A 17,154-nucleotide genomic window follows, 5' to 3' on the forward strand; every position below is an offset into this window, starting at 1 on the left:
GGCCTCTGAGACGTTTAACAGTTGTTACTATACCACTACCAGATTGTGGTATAGTATACGATGGTATTATTTGCACTTGAGGTATTGGTGGTACTATTTCTTTTAAATTCATATCCTTTCTCAAACAATTCATTAAATTTGGCGCTGTTGGATTATTATTTAAAAATGGGAGTATTTCTTCTTGTTCCATTTCATTATTGAGTTTGTGTTGAAATGGATTATCGTTAATGATAGGTGGAATATTTGATGGATTGTTAAGAGCATCTTCCAAAACCCTAAATGGATCATTTTGTGTTACCAATTGATGCAAGTTGAAATTGGATAAATCCTTACCAAGATTTTTAATAAACTGAACCAGAAATTCAATAACTTTCCCATCATTATTTAAATAAAGACCAGAAGTAAAAGAATCAATATCTTTTTGTATGTTTGGCGATGTTCTAAAAATATCAACTGTTGATTGTTTATAAAGAACCAACTTGTTACCTCCTACAAAACCAGAGTATAAACCTTTTTTTTGAAGGCTATTGATTCCATCTTCCAAAAATTCAAGTTTATAAAGTTGTTTAGTGTCTTCCTGTATTACCTTATGAATTTTACACAAAATCAATATTTTCTATTAGAATTAAATATAAAATTTGTTAATTATTACTGTTTCATATATTATTAATCTTTATGTTTTAATTACTTACATTATTTTTTTTAATTTCTAGAAAGAGTACAGTATCACCAACTTTCAATCCCTTTGGTGGTTTTGAATTCCATTGATTTTGGTAACTTGTGAGATTTTCAAGAATAATAGCTGTTCTTTCTTCTTTTGAAACATCTGAAACACCAATTGATTGAGAGTCTTGTTCTGATTGAACATTAATAAACAAAGGAACAATACCAACAGCTTGAGATGGTTTCATTTTAATTGTTCTTGTTTTTGTATTATTGTAATCATACAAAGCTTGTTTTAATAGTTCAGAAAGAGACCTAGAAGTACCATCAAGAAAACTAAAATTTATTTATAAATGATTAATTAATAAACATATCGATAATTTATATTGTTCACAATATCATACTCTTGTTGTTTTAATTTTGAGATCCTCTCCTTGATAGTTCGATTCAATCTTTCTACCATACCTTGAGTTGTTGGTGTACGAGGAGCTCCATGTGCTGACTTGGAGCCTGGAAAAAGTTTTAGGAATTCTTTTTGGACTTTGTTTTTAAATTCACGTCCATTATCGCAGTGCCATACTTTCACAGGTTTGCCAAAGTACGTGAGAGCCAAAAAATTGTATATGGGAACTGTTCTCTTTGTTGTCAAACATCTAAAAAATAAATGATAATTAAAATAAAAAAAGAAAACTAATAAATTAATAAATAAAAAATAAATACCTTCCAGTAGCAAATTTTGTAAAAGAATCTATGCATAGAATAATGTAAACAACATCGGTGTCGTACGGTTGTACAGAGTCATATTGGATAAGATCATCTAGTTTAGTTAGTATCTTTTCATTATCATCATCGTATGTAACTTTTTCTTTATGTTCACCTTTAATTGATGTTAAATCATAAACCAATCTTGAGTATTCCTCGGTATCTACAATTGGAGCAAAATCCTTTGTTATACCTATTAATTTATTTAAATTATTAAAAGAGTTTTAATATAAAAGTTACAAAACATCATATAAAAATGATTGATACCAAACCTTTTATTCTATTTCGTTGGCAAATGTCACACGTATCTACTGCATCAGATACAAAAGAATACAATCCCATATTATAATATTTAGTCTTGTAGTTCCCATAGGTTGCATCTCTTCCTATATGACCTTTATGCATTTCTTCCCAGAGTGATACCATTCTATAATCATTAATTACTTCTAAACACACTTCTTTTGATATATTTCTATCTCCGCCACAATTCATGACTTTTTTTTCAATTCTAAATAATTTTTCTTTTCTGTTTCTGTTTTTTATTGGTCAGAATTTAAAAAATGATTGTGTTATTGTAAGGAAAAATATTTACTCATCATGTAAAAATTTATAATTTTTATGTTTAGTATTTTCAAAATTATTATCTTCAATAAATTTTAAATAATTTATAATTTCATTTATTTTATCTTGTTTCATTTTGGGAAAATGAAAATAAAAAAAAAAAAAAAAAAAAAAAAAAAAAGTTTTGTTGGGGAAAAAAAAAAAAAGTTTTGGCGCAAAAAAAAAAAAAAAAATAAAATAAAAAAAAAAAAAAATAAAATAAAAAAAAAAAAAAATAAAAAAACTTATATAGAACTAATAATCAAATAAAAGATAATAATTTAATAAACTTTATTTGTTTTTTGAAAAAAAAAAAATTTAGGGTCAGTGATTTTTTTTTTTCACTACGCTACTGTAGTGAAATTAAATAATAAAATTCACTACGCTACTGTAGTGAAATTTTATTGAAAATTCCCTACAACATTATTGGATATATCAAAATCAGTAAATCAATTGGGTGATAGTTGTGGTGGTAGTATTGGTATTTGTAGTGGTAGAGGTATTCATTCTTCTAATGGTCTTGTTAGCTTAATAAAAGGTATAACCTTTGGAATTGGTAGTAATGATTTTTTCGACTTTAAAAGAAATAAGAATTATGCAGATTTTGCAAAACACTTTGCTTCAAATCCACAAATTTACAATAGTGATAAATTAGATCACAATGAATTGTTTTTATTATTCACTACTGCTGTATCATCATCATCATCATCATTTTCATCTAAAATTCCAATTCACTTTGAAACATTAAGAAATTTATTAATTAATGCAAAAGCTTTTGGAAGAAAACCAATCATTGAAAGAACAAAACCAACACCCATACAATGCCATTATTCAAAAGAATATTTAAAATTTTTGGATTGGATGTATATAAATTATAATAATGGAATTGAAGATCAAGATCAATTCTTAGGTATGATTAAAGAAAGATATAAACACCATTTACTTATTACAATTGATAGATTAAATCTTAACAATAACAATTATTTTGATGGTAATGAAGAAGGAGATACAATTTATATTGAAAGATTAGGTTTCTTAACAAATGATGTCATACGTTTCACCCCATATTTATATGAAATTAATAATTTTAAATTTTTAAATTGGTTTTTAACAATCATTCAAAAACATCACAATTCTATGCCAACAACCGAACATCATATTTTATGTATTAAAGAAATGATTTACACATTTATGGAATATATTATATCAAATTCAAAATTAGAAATACTTGAATACATTCATCAAAATTTTCATTTCATTTTAAATAAAAAATCAAATGGTGGAATATTAAATATTAAAGATTTGAAATCTTTTTTAATTTCATCACTTAATAGAGGTTCAATTAAAATTTCTAAATTCCTTTTTCAATTCATTACCATCACTAAAAATGAATTTGAAAAAAATTTAAATGAAAAAACAAAATCTTATTTTAAAAATATGTTAGAATAAATAAAAATAAATAGTACTTTAAAAAAAAAAAAAAAAGGGAAGATTTATCATAGACTTTTATTATTTTTTTAATATTAAAATTTTATTATTTTTTTAAAAAAATACTGTAATATAATAATAAAAATAAACATTTTTTGAATAAAAAAAAAAAAAATAAAAAAATAAAAAAAATCAAATCGAATCAAATCAAATCAAATCAAATCAAATCAAATCAAATCAAATCGAATCAAATCAAATCAAACCAAACCAAATCAAACCAAATTAAATACAATTAAATCAATTTAAATTATCAAATTTTTTTTTTTTTTTTTTTTTTTTTTTTTTTTTTTTATTCACATTGGGATACCAGAGTTTCTTTTTAAATTTACTTCAATGATAAAAATGAATTTGAAAAATTAAACTTTTTAAATAAATTTAATTATAATAATATTATAAAAAAAAAACAAACAAGTTTTAATATTATTTAAAAAAAAAAAAAAAAATATTTTCACAAAAATAAACTTTTTTTTTCTTATTTATTTATTTCAACAAAATAATATACACTTCATATAAATGAAACCAGTAAAATTGTTATTAAGAAACATAGTATTTGAAATATTGCTTAAAAATTTTTGCATTCTTGTTTTTTGATTTTTAGTAACGGATATTAAATCATATACAACTAATAAAGAAACCTATTATAATATATTTAATTAAAAACAATTATAAGTTTTTTTTTTTTATTTATTTTTTTTATTTATTTATTTTTTTTTTTATTTATTTTTTTTTTTTTTTTTTTTTTCTTTAATTTTTTTTAAAAAGACATAAAAATAGTCAATGAAGATTTAAAATGAGATTCATAATCACAACAATAATAGTTTTTTAATATAATTTAAAGGTGGATAGTATTGTGGAAGAATAGATTTGGGTGGTGGTTGTATATTTGGTGAATATTGTGTGGCTACAATTGGTTTAACTTGAGACGAAAATGTTTGGTCATAGTGTGAATCAAATTTTTCAAGTGGAGGAGTATATGTTGTATTTATTTACATTGTTCGAGTAAATATTATTATTAATATTATTACTATTATTATTATTATTATTATAATTATTATTATTATTATTATTATTATTATTATTATTATTATTATTATTATTATTACTATTATTATCTTTTGGGTAAAAAAAAAATAAAAAAAAAAAAAAAAAAAAAAATTTTATTGTGCTTATTATTAAATTTAAATGATATAATATAATTTAATTATCTTTATATTTAATCCATGGATTTAAAATAAAGATAATTAAAATATGCAATTGATTTTATAAAACATAATACGAAAGTAATAAAAAGAAATTTGGTTATTTTTTATTTTTTTTGGCGATATTTTAGCTGACAACAATTTTGTTTTAAATAATTTTTTTTTTTTTTTTTTTTTTTTTTGAGTGGCATGGGACTTATGTCTGCCAAAATTACCATATTAATTTCAGCAGCCATATTAATTTTGGCATGGGACTAATGTCTGCCAAAATTACCGTATTAATTCCAGCAGTCATATTAATTTCAGCATGTACATAGCAGCCAAAATTAATATGGTAATTTTGGCATAGAAAAAAAAAAGTCAAAGTCATTTAATTAATAATCATCTCAAATATAAACAAAATTTTAGTACTAAAATTATTATTATTATTATTTTTATTATAATAATTATAATAATAAAAAAAAAAAAAAAAAAATTTTCATATTATTTTATTTATATCTTTTATTTATTTTTATCTTTTTATTTTTATTATTAATTTTATAATTTATTTTCATTTCTTTTTTTTTAGTTGATATATATTTTTTTATTATTCATTTATGTCCACAGCTCACAAAAAAAAAAATTAAAATAAAAAAAAATAAAATAAAAAAAAAAAAAAAAAATAATTTTTTTTTTTTAATTATTGGCTCTTCTACTAACTCTTTTGTTACTAACAGATGAAGTTTCGTTTGAAAATCTTTTGGTGAAAAAATCAGCATCAGATTGTAATTGATTAGCTCTTTTTTTACCCGTTTTGTTTTTGTTTGATTGAGTTGTGATTCCACCATTATTGGAAGTTGTTGCAGCTTCATGTGTTGATCTAACTTCGGTGGTAGAGTGCTCGATTGCTTTTTCAACTAGGTCATCTTTTGATTTTCTTTTGGTTATTTCGATATCCCTTTGCAATTTATTTTTACTTGAGAGTTTGGTGGCCTCTATTCTAGAAGTAGGCTCAGTATTGTAATAAGCTTTTATAATAGCAGAATGATTATCTGCTTTATAATGATTACTGATGTGCTGTTGACACTGGTTTTGATTAATCATATGAGAGACCATCTTCATCTTTGTTAAGCCTAACCTTCTCTATAATCTTCACTAAGTCTTTTGAATTTTTGGGTACCAATTTTTTCTTTTTATCTTTATCAATATAAAACACTTCTTTAATAGTTGCCGTACCATATTCTACATTCTCAACAACATACTGTTTATCCAAAATGTTTTTCCAATAGCTTATATTTGGTCCACTCAATTTGGTATTATGAAATTTATAATCTATTTTAAATTTTACATCTTCATCATATTTTTTCAAAAGTTTTTTTAATTTATTATTATTATTTTTTTCAATTTCTGTTGCAGATTATTTAATTTATTGTTTCACTGTAGACCATTTTTTGGAACGAAAACTTTAAAAAAATAAAAAAAAAAATACTTTTTAATTTTTTTAATTTTTTTTTTTATATTTTTTTTTTTTATATTTTTTTTTTTTATATTTTTTTTTTTTAAATTTTTTTTTTTTAATTTTTATTATTGGTATGGTAATTAAAAATCTTATTTTTACTATTTTTTGAAAGTTAAAAATAAAAAAAATAAAAAAATATGGAAGAATAAAAACAAAAATTAAAACAAAAACAAAAACAAAAACAAACAAAAACAAAAAAAAAATATTTTTGAGCTATTAATTTAACAAATTCACTAAATAATTTATTTTTATCGAATTTAAATATTAATGAATATAATTGTAATTTAAAAATATTATTTATAATTAAATTAAATATGAATTTTAATTGTTCGGCACTACTTAAATTAATTTTATAATGTCTAATTCATGTTAATGGTGATGAAACTATATTATCAAATAAATATTGATTAATTGAAATTGTTTCATAATAATATGATTTCAAGTTATTTTTACAATCATCAATGTATAAACAATGAAATCACTATCATATAAATATAAATGTTTAATTGATTTATTTTTAATAAATTTAAAAAAGTATTGATACTAAATAAACCATAACAATCAAATTCAATTCTTTCAATTGATGTATTTAATTCTGAAAATAATGGTTTAAATTAATTTGAAATGTTTTCTTTAGTTTCATTAATTTCCTTTATATTATACCTGGATCTTCTTCTTCACTATCATCACTTTCTTCCAAGATATCATAAATACTACCAGTTTCTCCATTACTCAAGGATGATATTTTAACATTTTTTAAAGATTTACTTGAAATCAATGAATTGATCATTTTTTTTAATTCTGATTTCATATTCTTGAATATTAATTGGGCAAAGTCTAACTCTTTTCCTTCTGATACACCAAATAATATATTATTTAATTCAATAGGAAATTTAATTGAATGTAAATTTTAAAATTGACCAATTTTCATTTGATTTCCTGGTTCGGCAATTTGAGCTATATTCAATCTATTTTTAATTTTAATTGATTCAATATGTTGACCTGCCATATCTGGGTTAAACATTGGAGTTAGATTTACATGTGTTGGGGAACCACAAGCTACATCAGATCCATCATAAATTAAATTTTTACATTTATAAAATTTTAATATTTTTAATGTATTTTTATCATGTATCATTTCAGAATTAAAACCAAATATTAATAAATTATTAAATTGAAATCCTTTTTTATATAGAATTATTAAAAAAAATAAAAAATAAAAAATAAAAAATAAAAAAAAATAAAAAAATAAAATTAAAAAATAAAATTAAAAAATAAAATAAATTAATGAATGTTTTATTTTATTTTACATATAACAATAAATTTTTTTTTTATTTTTTTTTTTAATTAGTCAAAGGCTTTTAAAAAAAAAAAAAAAAAATTAAATAAAAAATTTGATTAATAACTATATGTTGATGAAGCTCCTGCAGAAGAAATAATTAATATTAAAAACAAAACCATGGAAATAATAAACAAAACAATTGAAGCAGTGGCTAGAGTTTTTGCATTCTTGTTTTTTGATTTTAAGTATCTGATATTAATTAACCATATACAAGAAAAAAAGAAACCTTTTATAAATGTATTAAATTATAATAATAATTAGTAGTTTTTTTTTTTTTTTTTTTTTTATAAAAGACATACCAATAATAAAAATAATTAATGAAGAATTAAAATGAGACTCATCATCATCAGCACTAATAGTTTTATTTACATTTGGAGGTGGATAGTATTGTGGAGATTGAAGAACAATTTTTGGTGGTTGCGTTTCTAATGAATATTGTGCGGCTATAATAGGTTTGATTTGTGGTGAAAATGTTTGGTCATAGTGTGAATCTAATTTTTTTTCAATTTGAGGAGTATATGTTGTATTTACATTGTTAAAGTAAATATTATCATTAATATTATTATTTAAATTTTGGTTATGAGATGAAGAATTTTCTTCATTTAATTGAATATAATCTGTTCCCATTTTAATTGATTAAGCAGGAAATTAAAATTTAAAATTTAAATAAAAATTTTAGATTGGAAAATTAAAAAAACAACGTAGCACTTTTTTTCTAGTAGTCTAGAAAAAAAAAAAAAAAAGAAAAAAAAATTTAAATTAAAAACAATTTTTTTTTAAAAAGACAAATTTGCAGGTTCTTTGATTTTTGAGAAAAAAAATTTTATTCAATCAGTTCCTTAATAAAAAAAAAAAAAAAAAAAATTAATTAATTTTTTTAATTTTTTTTAATTTTTTTTATTTTATGGCGATAATAAGAATGACGATTCAAAAAATTAGAAATTTTTTTTTTTTTTAAGAAAAAATGATTGATGGGAATGAAACATTTAAAAAAAAAAAAAAAACGAAAGATAGTTTTTTTTTTTTTTTTTAATTTTTTTTTGGCTGATATTTTGTTTTCCAAGAATATTGTAATAAAGATACGATTTTTAAAAGTTGATAAATTAATAAAAAAAAAAAAAATGGATAGAGATAAAAATAATAATAATAAAATTAATAATAATTTTTTGAAAAATAAAAATGAAACTTTTATCGAAGAAAACAATGAATAGAAAAAAGGATTTGTAATCAAATAAAGAGATTTAAATAAATTTTATAATATGCCAACAACTAATTAAAAATATCATTGTTGTAAAAATAAATAAATAAATAAATATATAAAAAATAATAATGAGATTAATAAAAGTTTTTTTTTTTAATTTTTTTTTTTAATGATTAATTTATTTTAAGAAGATTAATTTTTTTAATGATTAGTTTATTTTAAGAAGAACTTTTTTTTTTCTAATTTATTTTTTAATTAAAAAAAAAAGGATTTTATGAAGCTGAAATAATTATAAAGAAACCCAAAATTATGGAAATTACAAACAAAACAATTGAAGCAGTGGCCAAAGCTTTTGCATTCTTGTTATTTGATTTTAAGTAACGGATGTTAATTAACCATATACAACTAACAAAGAAACCTTTTCATAAACATATAAAATAAAAATAATTACTATTATTAGTTTTTTCTTTTTTCTTTTTTATTTATTTTTTTTTTTATAAAAGACATACCAAGAATAAAAATAATCAATGAAGAATTAAAATGAGATTCATCATCATCAACACTAATAGTTATAATAGCATTTGGAGGTGGATAGTATTGTGGAGATTGAAGAACAATTTTTGGTGGTTGTTGTATTTCTTGTGAATATTGTGTGACTACAATTGGTATACCTTGGGATGAAAATGTTTGGTGATGGTGTGAATCTAATTTTTCAATTTGAGGAGTATATGTTGTATTTACATTGTTTAAGTAAATATTATCATTTCTATTATTATTATTATTATTATTATTTAAATTTTGGTTGTGGAATGAAGAATTTTCTTCATTCAATTGAATATAATCAGTTCCCATTTTTTATTGAATTTGGTGAGTAAATAAAATTAAAAAATTAAATAGAAACTTTTACAAATTAAAAAAAAAAAACAAATTTAAAAAAAAAAAAAAAAAAAATTAAATTAAAAAACAATTTTTTTAAAAAGGCAGTTCTTTGGTTTTTGAGAAATTCTGATCGATTTATTTATTAGAATAACACAGGTTGGTGGTAACACAAAAAATTGAAAATTTTTTTTTTTTTTTTTTTTAATCGATTTATAAAATATGGGTGTATTTTTCTTGAGAGATTATCATCATTAATTCATTATGTGTTAACCGACTCACTCCATTTTCATATGAAATTAATTTTTTTAATTTTTAAATTGGTTTTTGACAAAGATTAAAAATATTCTTTTTTCATTCAAAGGTTTTTTTTTTTTTTTTGATATAAATAAACTATTGTAGTATAAAATTAGTATGTTATTTTTATTTATTTATTTTAGGTTTTTTAGTTTTTGTGAATTTAAAATGGTATGTTATTTTAGATTAGGTAATTAATAATTAATTGGTGGTGTAATTGTTGGAATTGGTTCATTTGTGTTTATGCTCCATTCTTTTTTAAATTTTTTGATGGTTTCGGACCATTGGGTTTCTTTTTGAGTTTTTATGAGGTTGTTTTTAATTGAGTATTGGTTAAAGTTTGATAATGTTCTTGAATATTCCAATCTTATTAGCTTGTGCCATTTTGATTTTAATATATCATAATCTAGTGTTGTGTTGTTTATTTGGTTGTTCCAATTATCAATTGATTGAGTTATATTGATGTCAAATAATGATTTGAATAACCATATCCATATTTGGTGAATAACTAATGAGATTATGTTCCAATATGCATGTGTTCTGACTAGATCAAGATTTGTGTTTATATAATTCCAGTTGAACCTGTATTTTTTATATTGTGCGTTTTCTGCAAAATGAAAATTAATATTGATAGTTGGATCTGGTTTAAATGCTTTGTTGTTTGTTTGTGGTTTATAAATGAGTGTGTATAATTTTGTTGTTTGGTTTTTTGTTAGTGACCAGTTTTTGTTTCCATTGCAATTTTTATATATAAAATATTTTAATTTGTCGTGGTTTATGAAGTAGATTGTGTGCTGACAATTGAAAAACAAATGACCATAGGGATCATTATTCATTTCATTGTTGCAAATGGGGCAAACTTTGTTGAGTAGATGATTAATCGGAAGACATCTAGCATGGAATCTTTGCATTGTATCACGGCCTTTTGGATCTTTTAGCTTTTGAATTTTGACAAATAGTTGGTCGTATGTGTATTTCCATAATAGTTGTATTGATTGTTGGTGCGAAGTAAGAAGTAGATCTGAATATTTCTTTCCAATATAGTCTTTTGATTTACATTGATGATTGTTGAGTATTGTCGAGTAGATTTCTTTGAGTGTTGGTGGTAGTGAAATATTATTTGTTGTTAATGTTTGAGAGGTTTGGTTTTTTATTAATATTGGTTAAAGGGTTTGAACTTTATCTTTTAGATGTCCAATTTGAGTTGCATAGTTTTCCCATTCTTTTTTTATTTTTATAAGGTATGGAGAAGAGATTGATTTGTTAATAATTTGATCCATCCAACTTATCATGTATATTGAATTGTTTGCAGATTTATGCATTTGTAAAAATCTGTTGTATATCCAAATCTTTTGAGCAACTTGTCGTAATTGTATATTCCACATACCCCAACCACCTTCTTTTAATGGTTTTAATGATCTATCATAACACATCAAAGGTATTTTTGCACGTGAATGGATGGTTGATGTGTTATTTTCAATGGAATTGGTATTGAGAGTTGGTGATTCAGAATTTGCGGGAGAATTCATAAACCATGAGATTAATTTATTAATTTGAATTTCTTCATCTTTTGTAAATTCTTCAAGGTATGATAAATATGTTATTGGTGATAGTGAGTAGGTGTTTATGATGGTTGTTTTTGTTTTTAATGTTGTGCCACTAGTTTTCCATAGTACTAATGATTTGATCAGTGTTTTCATTGTTTCTGGTAATTTCCTATGTAAACCATTATGATTAAAGAAATAGCCAATGAACTCTTTCTGATTGATCTTTTTTGGTTATTGGAATTCTTTTTGATTGTGGAATGTTGTTTATTATGTGTTTATCAGTGATTTTGTGGTGGTTGATTTCTATTATTGCACTTTTGTCAAAATTTAATGATGATGATGTTGAAGCGCAGAAATTATTTGAAATGTTTGATTGATTGTTGTTGTTGTTCGTAGGTGATGTTGTATGTTGTAGAGTCGTCTGCAAATTGGGTAAATTTAATTTTAATTTGTGGTAATCCAATTATTGTATTGTCTGCATTTATTGTTCTTGCTAATATTTCAATTACAATTACAAATAGAGTGGCTGAGATTGGGTCACCTTGTTTTACACCTCTTTTAATATCGAATTTTCTGGTCGTTTTACCATTAATTGAAATTTTTGCTTGTGGAGTCAGATAATAGCTTGTGGATTAAATTTATTAATTTTATTGGTATACCAATATGAATTAATGTTCTTTTAATACTATCGTGAGAGATAGAATCAAATGCTTTGAAGAAGTCAAATAGTGTGATGATACCAGGGAGGTTTTTAGATTTGAGGTAGTTGATTAATTCATTGATGTTGATGATGTTGTCTATGATGAATCTGTGGGGTACGAAACCAGTTTGGTTGATGTTGATGATCTGACTACAGTGAGAATTGGTTTAACTTGGTTTAAATGATTAATGTAGAATGCATTTGTAACGTGCATTCTACATAAACATAAGAAAAGATGGATATTATCACCTGGTACTGCAAATGACCATGAAGCAATCAATATTATCAATCATTTAATAACTAATCACAATAACACATCAATCAATCAATTCCCAAACTGGTCAAAAGTAAAATCAAAAATTATTAAAACTCTAAAAAACTATCAATATAACAAAGACAAACAAACTCAACGTGCAAAACAAATACTATTAGAAAAAGCAGCAAAATTCAAACATCTTGAAGAACAATGCATCGCTGAATACAACATTATATGTAACAAAAACAAATTACATCAAAACCACACAAACATATTAAAAAACATATAAATGGAGAAATACCTAGCAAGTATCTATCAGCAATACTAAACAAAAGATCAAAAGATGCAAAAATTGCATCAATCTAATATGGTAACATCATTACATCCGACCCCGACCAAATTGAAAATGCGTTTGTTGAATTCTACACAAATCTATATAGCTTACAAATATGTTGTCCAATTACTCACCAGCTCATGCTAAACACATGGCCCATCATAAAAAATGAATATTGGAATGGTTTAGACTCACCATTTATACAAGATGAAGTTGAAGCTGCAATTAAAACCTGTAACCCCAACAAATCACCCGATACAGTTGAAATCTCCTGCGATAATAGATACATGTTGGGATTGGTTTGGTATTGGGTTTGTTGAGTGGTTGTGGAGAAGTGTTTGTAGTGAAGTTGCATATGAATTCTTTTTGATGGTATTATTTGATGCTGGTGCGTAAATTCCAAGAATACCAATTGGTAATTGATTTGGAAATATAACGTTTGCTAAAATAACTCTACCATCAATTGTTGATATGTGTTTGAGTTTGAGTGTGTTTGGGTTATGGTTAATGATGATTACACCATTTCCTCGTTTGGTGACAGAGATGATGTGATCGGGAAAATCATGTTTAAGTTGCTTTTTTTTTTTTTTTTTTTTTTTTTTTTTTTTTTTTTTTTTTTTTTTTTTTTTTTTTTTTTTTTTTTTTTTTAATATTGGATTAACAAGATTGATATATGTCCATCTGTGTTAATACGAGTTTTATTTAATATTTATTTAAAGGCTTATCGTTTAAGCTGAAGGGTTATTTTAATCATATGAATTGATCAAAAGATATAATATTTGGGAGAGATGATTCTGGAATACAATAGTAATTAGCTGTTGTTTTTCTTAGCTTGATCGTTGAAGTGAGAAGGATCTTAGGATCTTTGAAGTTATTATGGTCTTTTGCAGATAAGTTTTTCAGATCTTTTGCTTTTTTGATGTATTCTAGAGTGGCCAATTTGTGCCATTTCTTTAGAAGGGAGCTGTATGATAGTGATTCATCTGTTAAAGGATCTTTACTGTATATTTGATTGCAAATTCAAATTCAAATGTTGTGGAGGATAAGGGCCATTAAGTTTCTATATGCGAATGATCTGGTTAGATCATAGTCTATTGCTTTATATTTTCATTCAAAGTATTCTTTGTGGAATCTGTGGTTGGCGTAATCTGCATTCACTTCTTGATCTTTTTTGGCTGTCGGTGATAATTTTGGAGTTATTCTATTAATGAAATTGTTATTTTGCCTAATTCTTGTATGGTGCCAGTTTTTACCTTTGCCTGTGGTAATATAGATGAAATTTTTGAGTTTATTTATTTTTATGAATTGTTTTGTTTTCTTACATGAGAAGAACAGGTGGCCGTATGGGTCTTTGCTCATATCTTCTTTGCAGAGTGGGCATTGTTTGTTGTGAAGGTAGTTTATTGGAAGGCATCTGGCATGGAATCTAAATATTGTGTCTCTTGTTTTAGGGTCTTTTATCTTCAGTATGTTGTTGAAGAGTTGATTATAGCTGTAGCCTCTTAAGTTTAGAGATGATTGGAATTCCGTTTTAGGGATGGTTGGATTTTGGTCTTGAATTGTTGTATACCATTCTGCCAGTGAAAGTGGTTGTCCATTTTCGTTTTTTATGGATGTGAGATTATTGTTGAAGATTGCTTTTGTGATTCTTATTTTGTTCCATTCGTCTAAGTTTTCTTTTAGGTATCTGGATGTGAATTTGTTTTTTTGGATCTGATATTCCCAGCTTTTGTCATAGCTAAAAGTAGGGGGCTGGAACATTTGGAATATAGAATTGAGACAACTGGCGCAGAAACTTTGGATCATAAACCAGTTCATCCTAGCACTAGAAACCAAACAAACAAACTCATCTCATCACAGAATAACTTGAAATCCACTAGCATTTTTGTTGTTTGGTGCCGATAAAAACCATTCGACTAATTTATTGATTTGGTTTAATTCCTCTTCCTTAAAGTTCTCTACATATGAATAGTAGGTTAATTTAGAGAGTGCGAATGCTTTGAGGATGTTGGTTTTGGTTTTGATTGTTGAGTCAGTGGTTTTCCATAGTACTAAGGATGATCTTATTGTGTTTAATATTTCTGGCATTTTTCTTGTTATCCCTTTACCTGTGAAGAAGTATCCCAAGTATCTTTCTGGATTTGTAGATATTGGAATTCTTTGGTTGGTATTGTCTGGGTTGCCTATAAGAATTGATGAAGATTTGTCGATGTTTAGTTTTGAGGAAGTGGCTTTGCAAAATGAATTGAAGTGTTGTAGTACTAATTCAAGTTGTTGAGAGTCTGGGACCATTGAAGCCGAGTCGTCTGCAAAGCTTTGGAATTTCTCTCTGTGGTTGCTGTTGTTTAGAGGAAGGCCAGTAATTCGATCATCTTGTAAAATTTTTCTAGCTAAAGCCTCTATTACAAGGACGAACAGTGTGGGTGATAGTGGATCTCCTTGTTTAACTCCTCTTTTGATCTCAAAGGGTATAGTAGTTCTACCATTAATTTCAATTCTTGCTTCAGATTTGGTGAGTAGATTCATTATCAGGTTGATTATATTGGTTGGAATGTTGATGTGTTGTAGTGATCTAAGTATTGAACCGTGTGAGATCGAGTCAAAAGCTTTTTCGAAATCATATAGTGTAATTATTCCGTTAATTCTTTTATCATTACAATAGTTGATTAATTCGTTCATTGATATGATATTATCTATAATGAATCTGCCTGGTACGAAACCTTTTTGATTGTGGTTGATCACTTTCGTTAGTATTGGGATTATTCTATTGTTTATTAGCTTTGAGTGGATTTTATATATACAGTTAGCCAGTGTAATTGGTCTTCTGTTTTTGATTAGTTCGGGGTCTCCCTTTTTAGGTATCGTGATAATGAGGCCTTCTTTGTAATTTTTGCTAATTAGATGAGGATTTCTTAGAGTGTCGTTGAATGCTGAGGCCAGTATTGGAGCTAGTTTTTCTTTGTGTGTTATGTAGAATAAGTTTGGAATTCCATCTGGACCTGGAGATTTGTGTGGGTTCAGTTGTTTTATTACTTCTAGGATTTCTTGTGAGGTGAATTCATTTTCAAGGTTGTCCCATGTTGAGTCCCTGGTCACTGTCCAATTTTCCAACATTTCGTAATGAGATAGTGGGTCATCTTCTTTGTAGTCATAAAGATTTGAGTAATATTTTACGTATTCTTCTTCGATCAATTCCTGTTTGTTAATTGTTCTACCTTGTGCATCTTTTACTGCGTTGATGGTGAAATCATTGTGTCTTTTCTTGATTCTCGCGGAGATGTACTTGAGTGAGGTTTCTTCGCAATAGTTGTTCAATTCTTGTTTAAGTTGTTCTTCTCTTTTTTTAGATTCATTTATTGCTGAAAGGGTTGCGAAGGCTTGGTCTTTAAATTCTGTCTCTAGTAGGGAGATTAGATTTTTGATGTTTGCCTTATTGTTGTAGTCGTTTTGTTTTTGAAATTCGGTGTATAGTTGTTTTATTTTGTTTAGTAAGCTGTTGAGTTGAGAGAAGGAAATAGAGTTATGGTTGGATGACAGCTCCCTTGAATAATCGTTAAGTAGGAAGTCTATTTTCTTAAGCATTATGCTTGAGAGGATTGAGGATTTTTTTAATCTCCATCTGCGCTTGTTCATCTGTATGTTGGGTAGAGTGAAAGTGGTTGATAGGAAGTTGTGATCTGATAGAGGTATGTCGTTAATTTTTGGGGGGATTAGGTTCCTTAAGTATAATTGGCTGTAGTTGATTAAGCTATTGTTAAGGTATATTCTGTCTAGTCTCCTTTCCAAGATTCTTGTGAGGTTATTGTTTGTGTTGTGTATCGTTCTTGAGAAGGTGGGTCTTTTATTTAGTTGGTCCATATCCATTAGGTTATTTGAAATTCTGATGGCTTCGATTACTGTGGCCATCTCATCTGGGGATTGTGTTGTCAGGTTGCCTTGGTCATCATTTGATGTGTGATTGTCATTGAAGTCTAAACAGTTGAAGTCGCCTGCTATGATGTCGATGTTTTTATTAGGGTTAGACGTTAGGTTGTGGTATTGGTTGTTGAAGTGTTTATTTAGTGTTGATGCTAGTGTTTTTCTTTTATCAGGTTGGGCCGGGGCGTATATGGCCAAGATTCTCGTTGTGGTATCTTTTATTAGAATGTCTGATATTATTAGTCTACCTTCTATTATGAATATTGGTGAGAGTTTTATGTTTTGGTTGTTGTGGTTTAGTATTCCTATTCCGTTGCCTCTGTTGGTTGCGCTAATGATGGAGCCAGGAAATAGCTGGTGTGCTTGTGTTGCGTCGGCGTTGAGTTCATTGACTATGGTTAGTGCCAATGAGTTTGGGGGGGATTGGGATTTGATAAAGTCTGTTTTGTTTTTGAAGGAGGTGTCAGTACCCC

The 17,154-nt window shown here is 25.5% G+C and overlaps 9 protein-coding genes across 9 annotated transcripts; 1 reads left to right on the forward strand and 8 right to left on the reverse strand.

Moving 5' to 3' along the window:
- Nucleotides 1–1,985: 1,985 nt before the first annotated feature.
- On the forward strand, nt 1,986–3,474 carry DDB_G0271156 (hypothetical protein; the record flags this gene model as incomplete). The annotated part of the gene is made up of 3 exons (XM_640683.1): nt 1,986–1,999; nt 2,279–2,379; nt 2,471–3,474. The coding sequence occupies 3 exons, from the start codon at nt 1,986–1,988 to the stop codon at nt 3,472–3,474; spliced, it is 1,119 nt and encodes a 372-aa protein (XP_645775.1).
- A 395-nt stretch (nt 3,475–3,869) lies between these two features.
- DDB_G0271444 (hypothetical protein) lies at nt 3,870–5,007 on the reverse strand (the record flags this gene model as incomplete). Its single annotated transcript, XM_640684.1, has 4 exons — nt 3,870–3,874; nt 4,016–4,148; nt 4,504–4,615; nt 4,928–5,007. 4 exons carry the CDS (start codon nt 5,005–5,007, stop codon nt 3,870–3,872), a joined length of 330 nt encoding a protein of 109 aa, XP_645776.1.
- Nucleotides 5,008–5,387: 380 nt separating this feature from the next.
- On the reverse strand, nt 5,388–5,813 carry DDB_G0271154 (hypothetical protein; the record flags this gene model as incomplete). The annotated part of the gene is made up of 1 exon (XM_640685.1): nt 5,388–5,813. One exon carries the CDS (start codon nt 5,811–5,813, stop codon nt 5,388–5,390), a length of 426 nt encoding a protein of 141 aa, XP_645777.1.
- A 761-nt stretch (nt 5,814–6,574) lies between these two features.
- On the reverse strand, nt 6,575–7,021 carry DDB_G0271446 (hypothetical protein; the record flags this gene model as incomplete). Its single annotated transcript, XM_640686.1, has 3 exons — nt 6,575–6,594; nt 6,755–6,805; nt 6,874–7,021. 3 exons carry the CDS (start codon nt 7,019–7,021, stop codon nt 6,575–6,577), a joined length of 219 nt encoding a protein of 72 aa, XP_645778.1.
- Nucleotides 7,022–7,120: 99 nt separating this feature from the next.
- DDB_G0271152 (hypothetical protein) lies at nt 7,121–8,179 on the reverse strand (the record flags this gene model as incomplete). Its single annotated transcript, XM_640687.1, has 3 exons — nt 7,121–7,392; nt 7,617–7,778; nt 7,852–8,179. The coding sequence occupies 3 exons, from the start codon at nt 8,177–8,179 to the stop codon at nt 7,121–7,123; spliced, it is 762 nt and encodes a 253-aa protein (XP_645779.1).
- Nucleotides 8,180–9,025: 846 nt separating this feature from the next.
- Nucleotides 9,026–9,605, reverse strand: DDB_G0271150 (hypothetical protein; the record flags this gene model as incomplete). Its single annotated transcript, XM_640688.1, has 3 exons — nt 9,026–9,171; nt 9,205–9,219; nt 9,263–9,605. The coding sequence occupies 3 exons, from the start codon at nt 9,603–9,605 to the stop codon at nt 9,026–9,028; spliced, it is 504 nt and encodes a 167-aa protein (XP_645780.1).
- A 515-nt stretch (nt 9,606–10,120) lies between these two features.
- Nucleotides 10,121–10,762, reverse strand: DDB_G0271448 (hypothetical protein; the record flags this gene model as incomplete). The annotated part of the gene is made up of 1 exon (XM_640689.1): nt 10,121–10,762. One exon carries the CDS (start codon nt 10,760–10,762, stop codon nt 10,121–10,123), a length of 642 nt encoding a protein of 213 aa, XP_645781.1.
- A 327-nt stretch (nt 10,763–11,089) lies between these two features.
- Nucleotides 11,090–11,626, reverse strand: DDB_G0271450 (hypothetical protein; the record flags this gene model as incomplete). The annotated part of the gene is made up of 1 exon (XM_640690.1): nt 11,090–11,626. The coding sequence occupies one exon, from the start codon at nt 11,624–11,626 to the stop codon at nt 11,090–11,092; it is 537 nt and encodes a 178-aa protein (XP_645782.1).
- Nucleotides 11,627–14,617: 2,991 nt separating this feature from the next.
- DDB_G0271452 (hypothetical protein) lies at nt 14,618–16,669 on the reverse strand (the record flags this gene model as incomplete). The annotated part of the gene is made up of 1 exon (XM_640691.2): nt 14,618–16,669. The coding sequence occupies one exon, from the start codon at nt 16,667–16,669 to the stop codon at nt 14,618–14,620; it is 2,052 nt and encodes a 683-aa protein (XP_645783.2).
- Nucleotides 16,670–17,154: the final 485 nt, after the last annotated feature.

Source organism: Dictyostelium discoideum (genome assembly GCF_000004695.1).
Source record: "Dictyostelium discoideum AX4 chromosome 2 chromosome, whole genome shotgun sequence".
In the NCBI taxonomy this organism is placed as follows: domain Eukaryota; phylum Evosea; class Eumycetozoa; order Dictyosteliales; family Dictyosteliaceae; genus Dictyostelium; species Dictyostelium discoideum.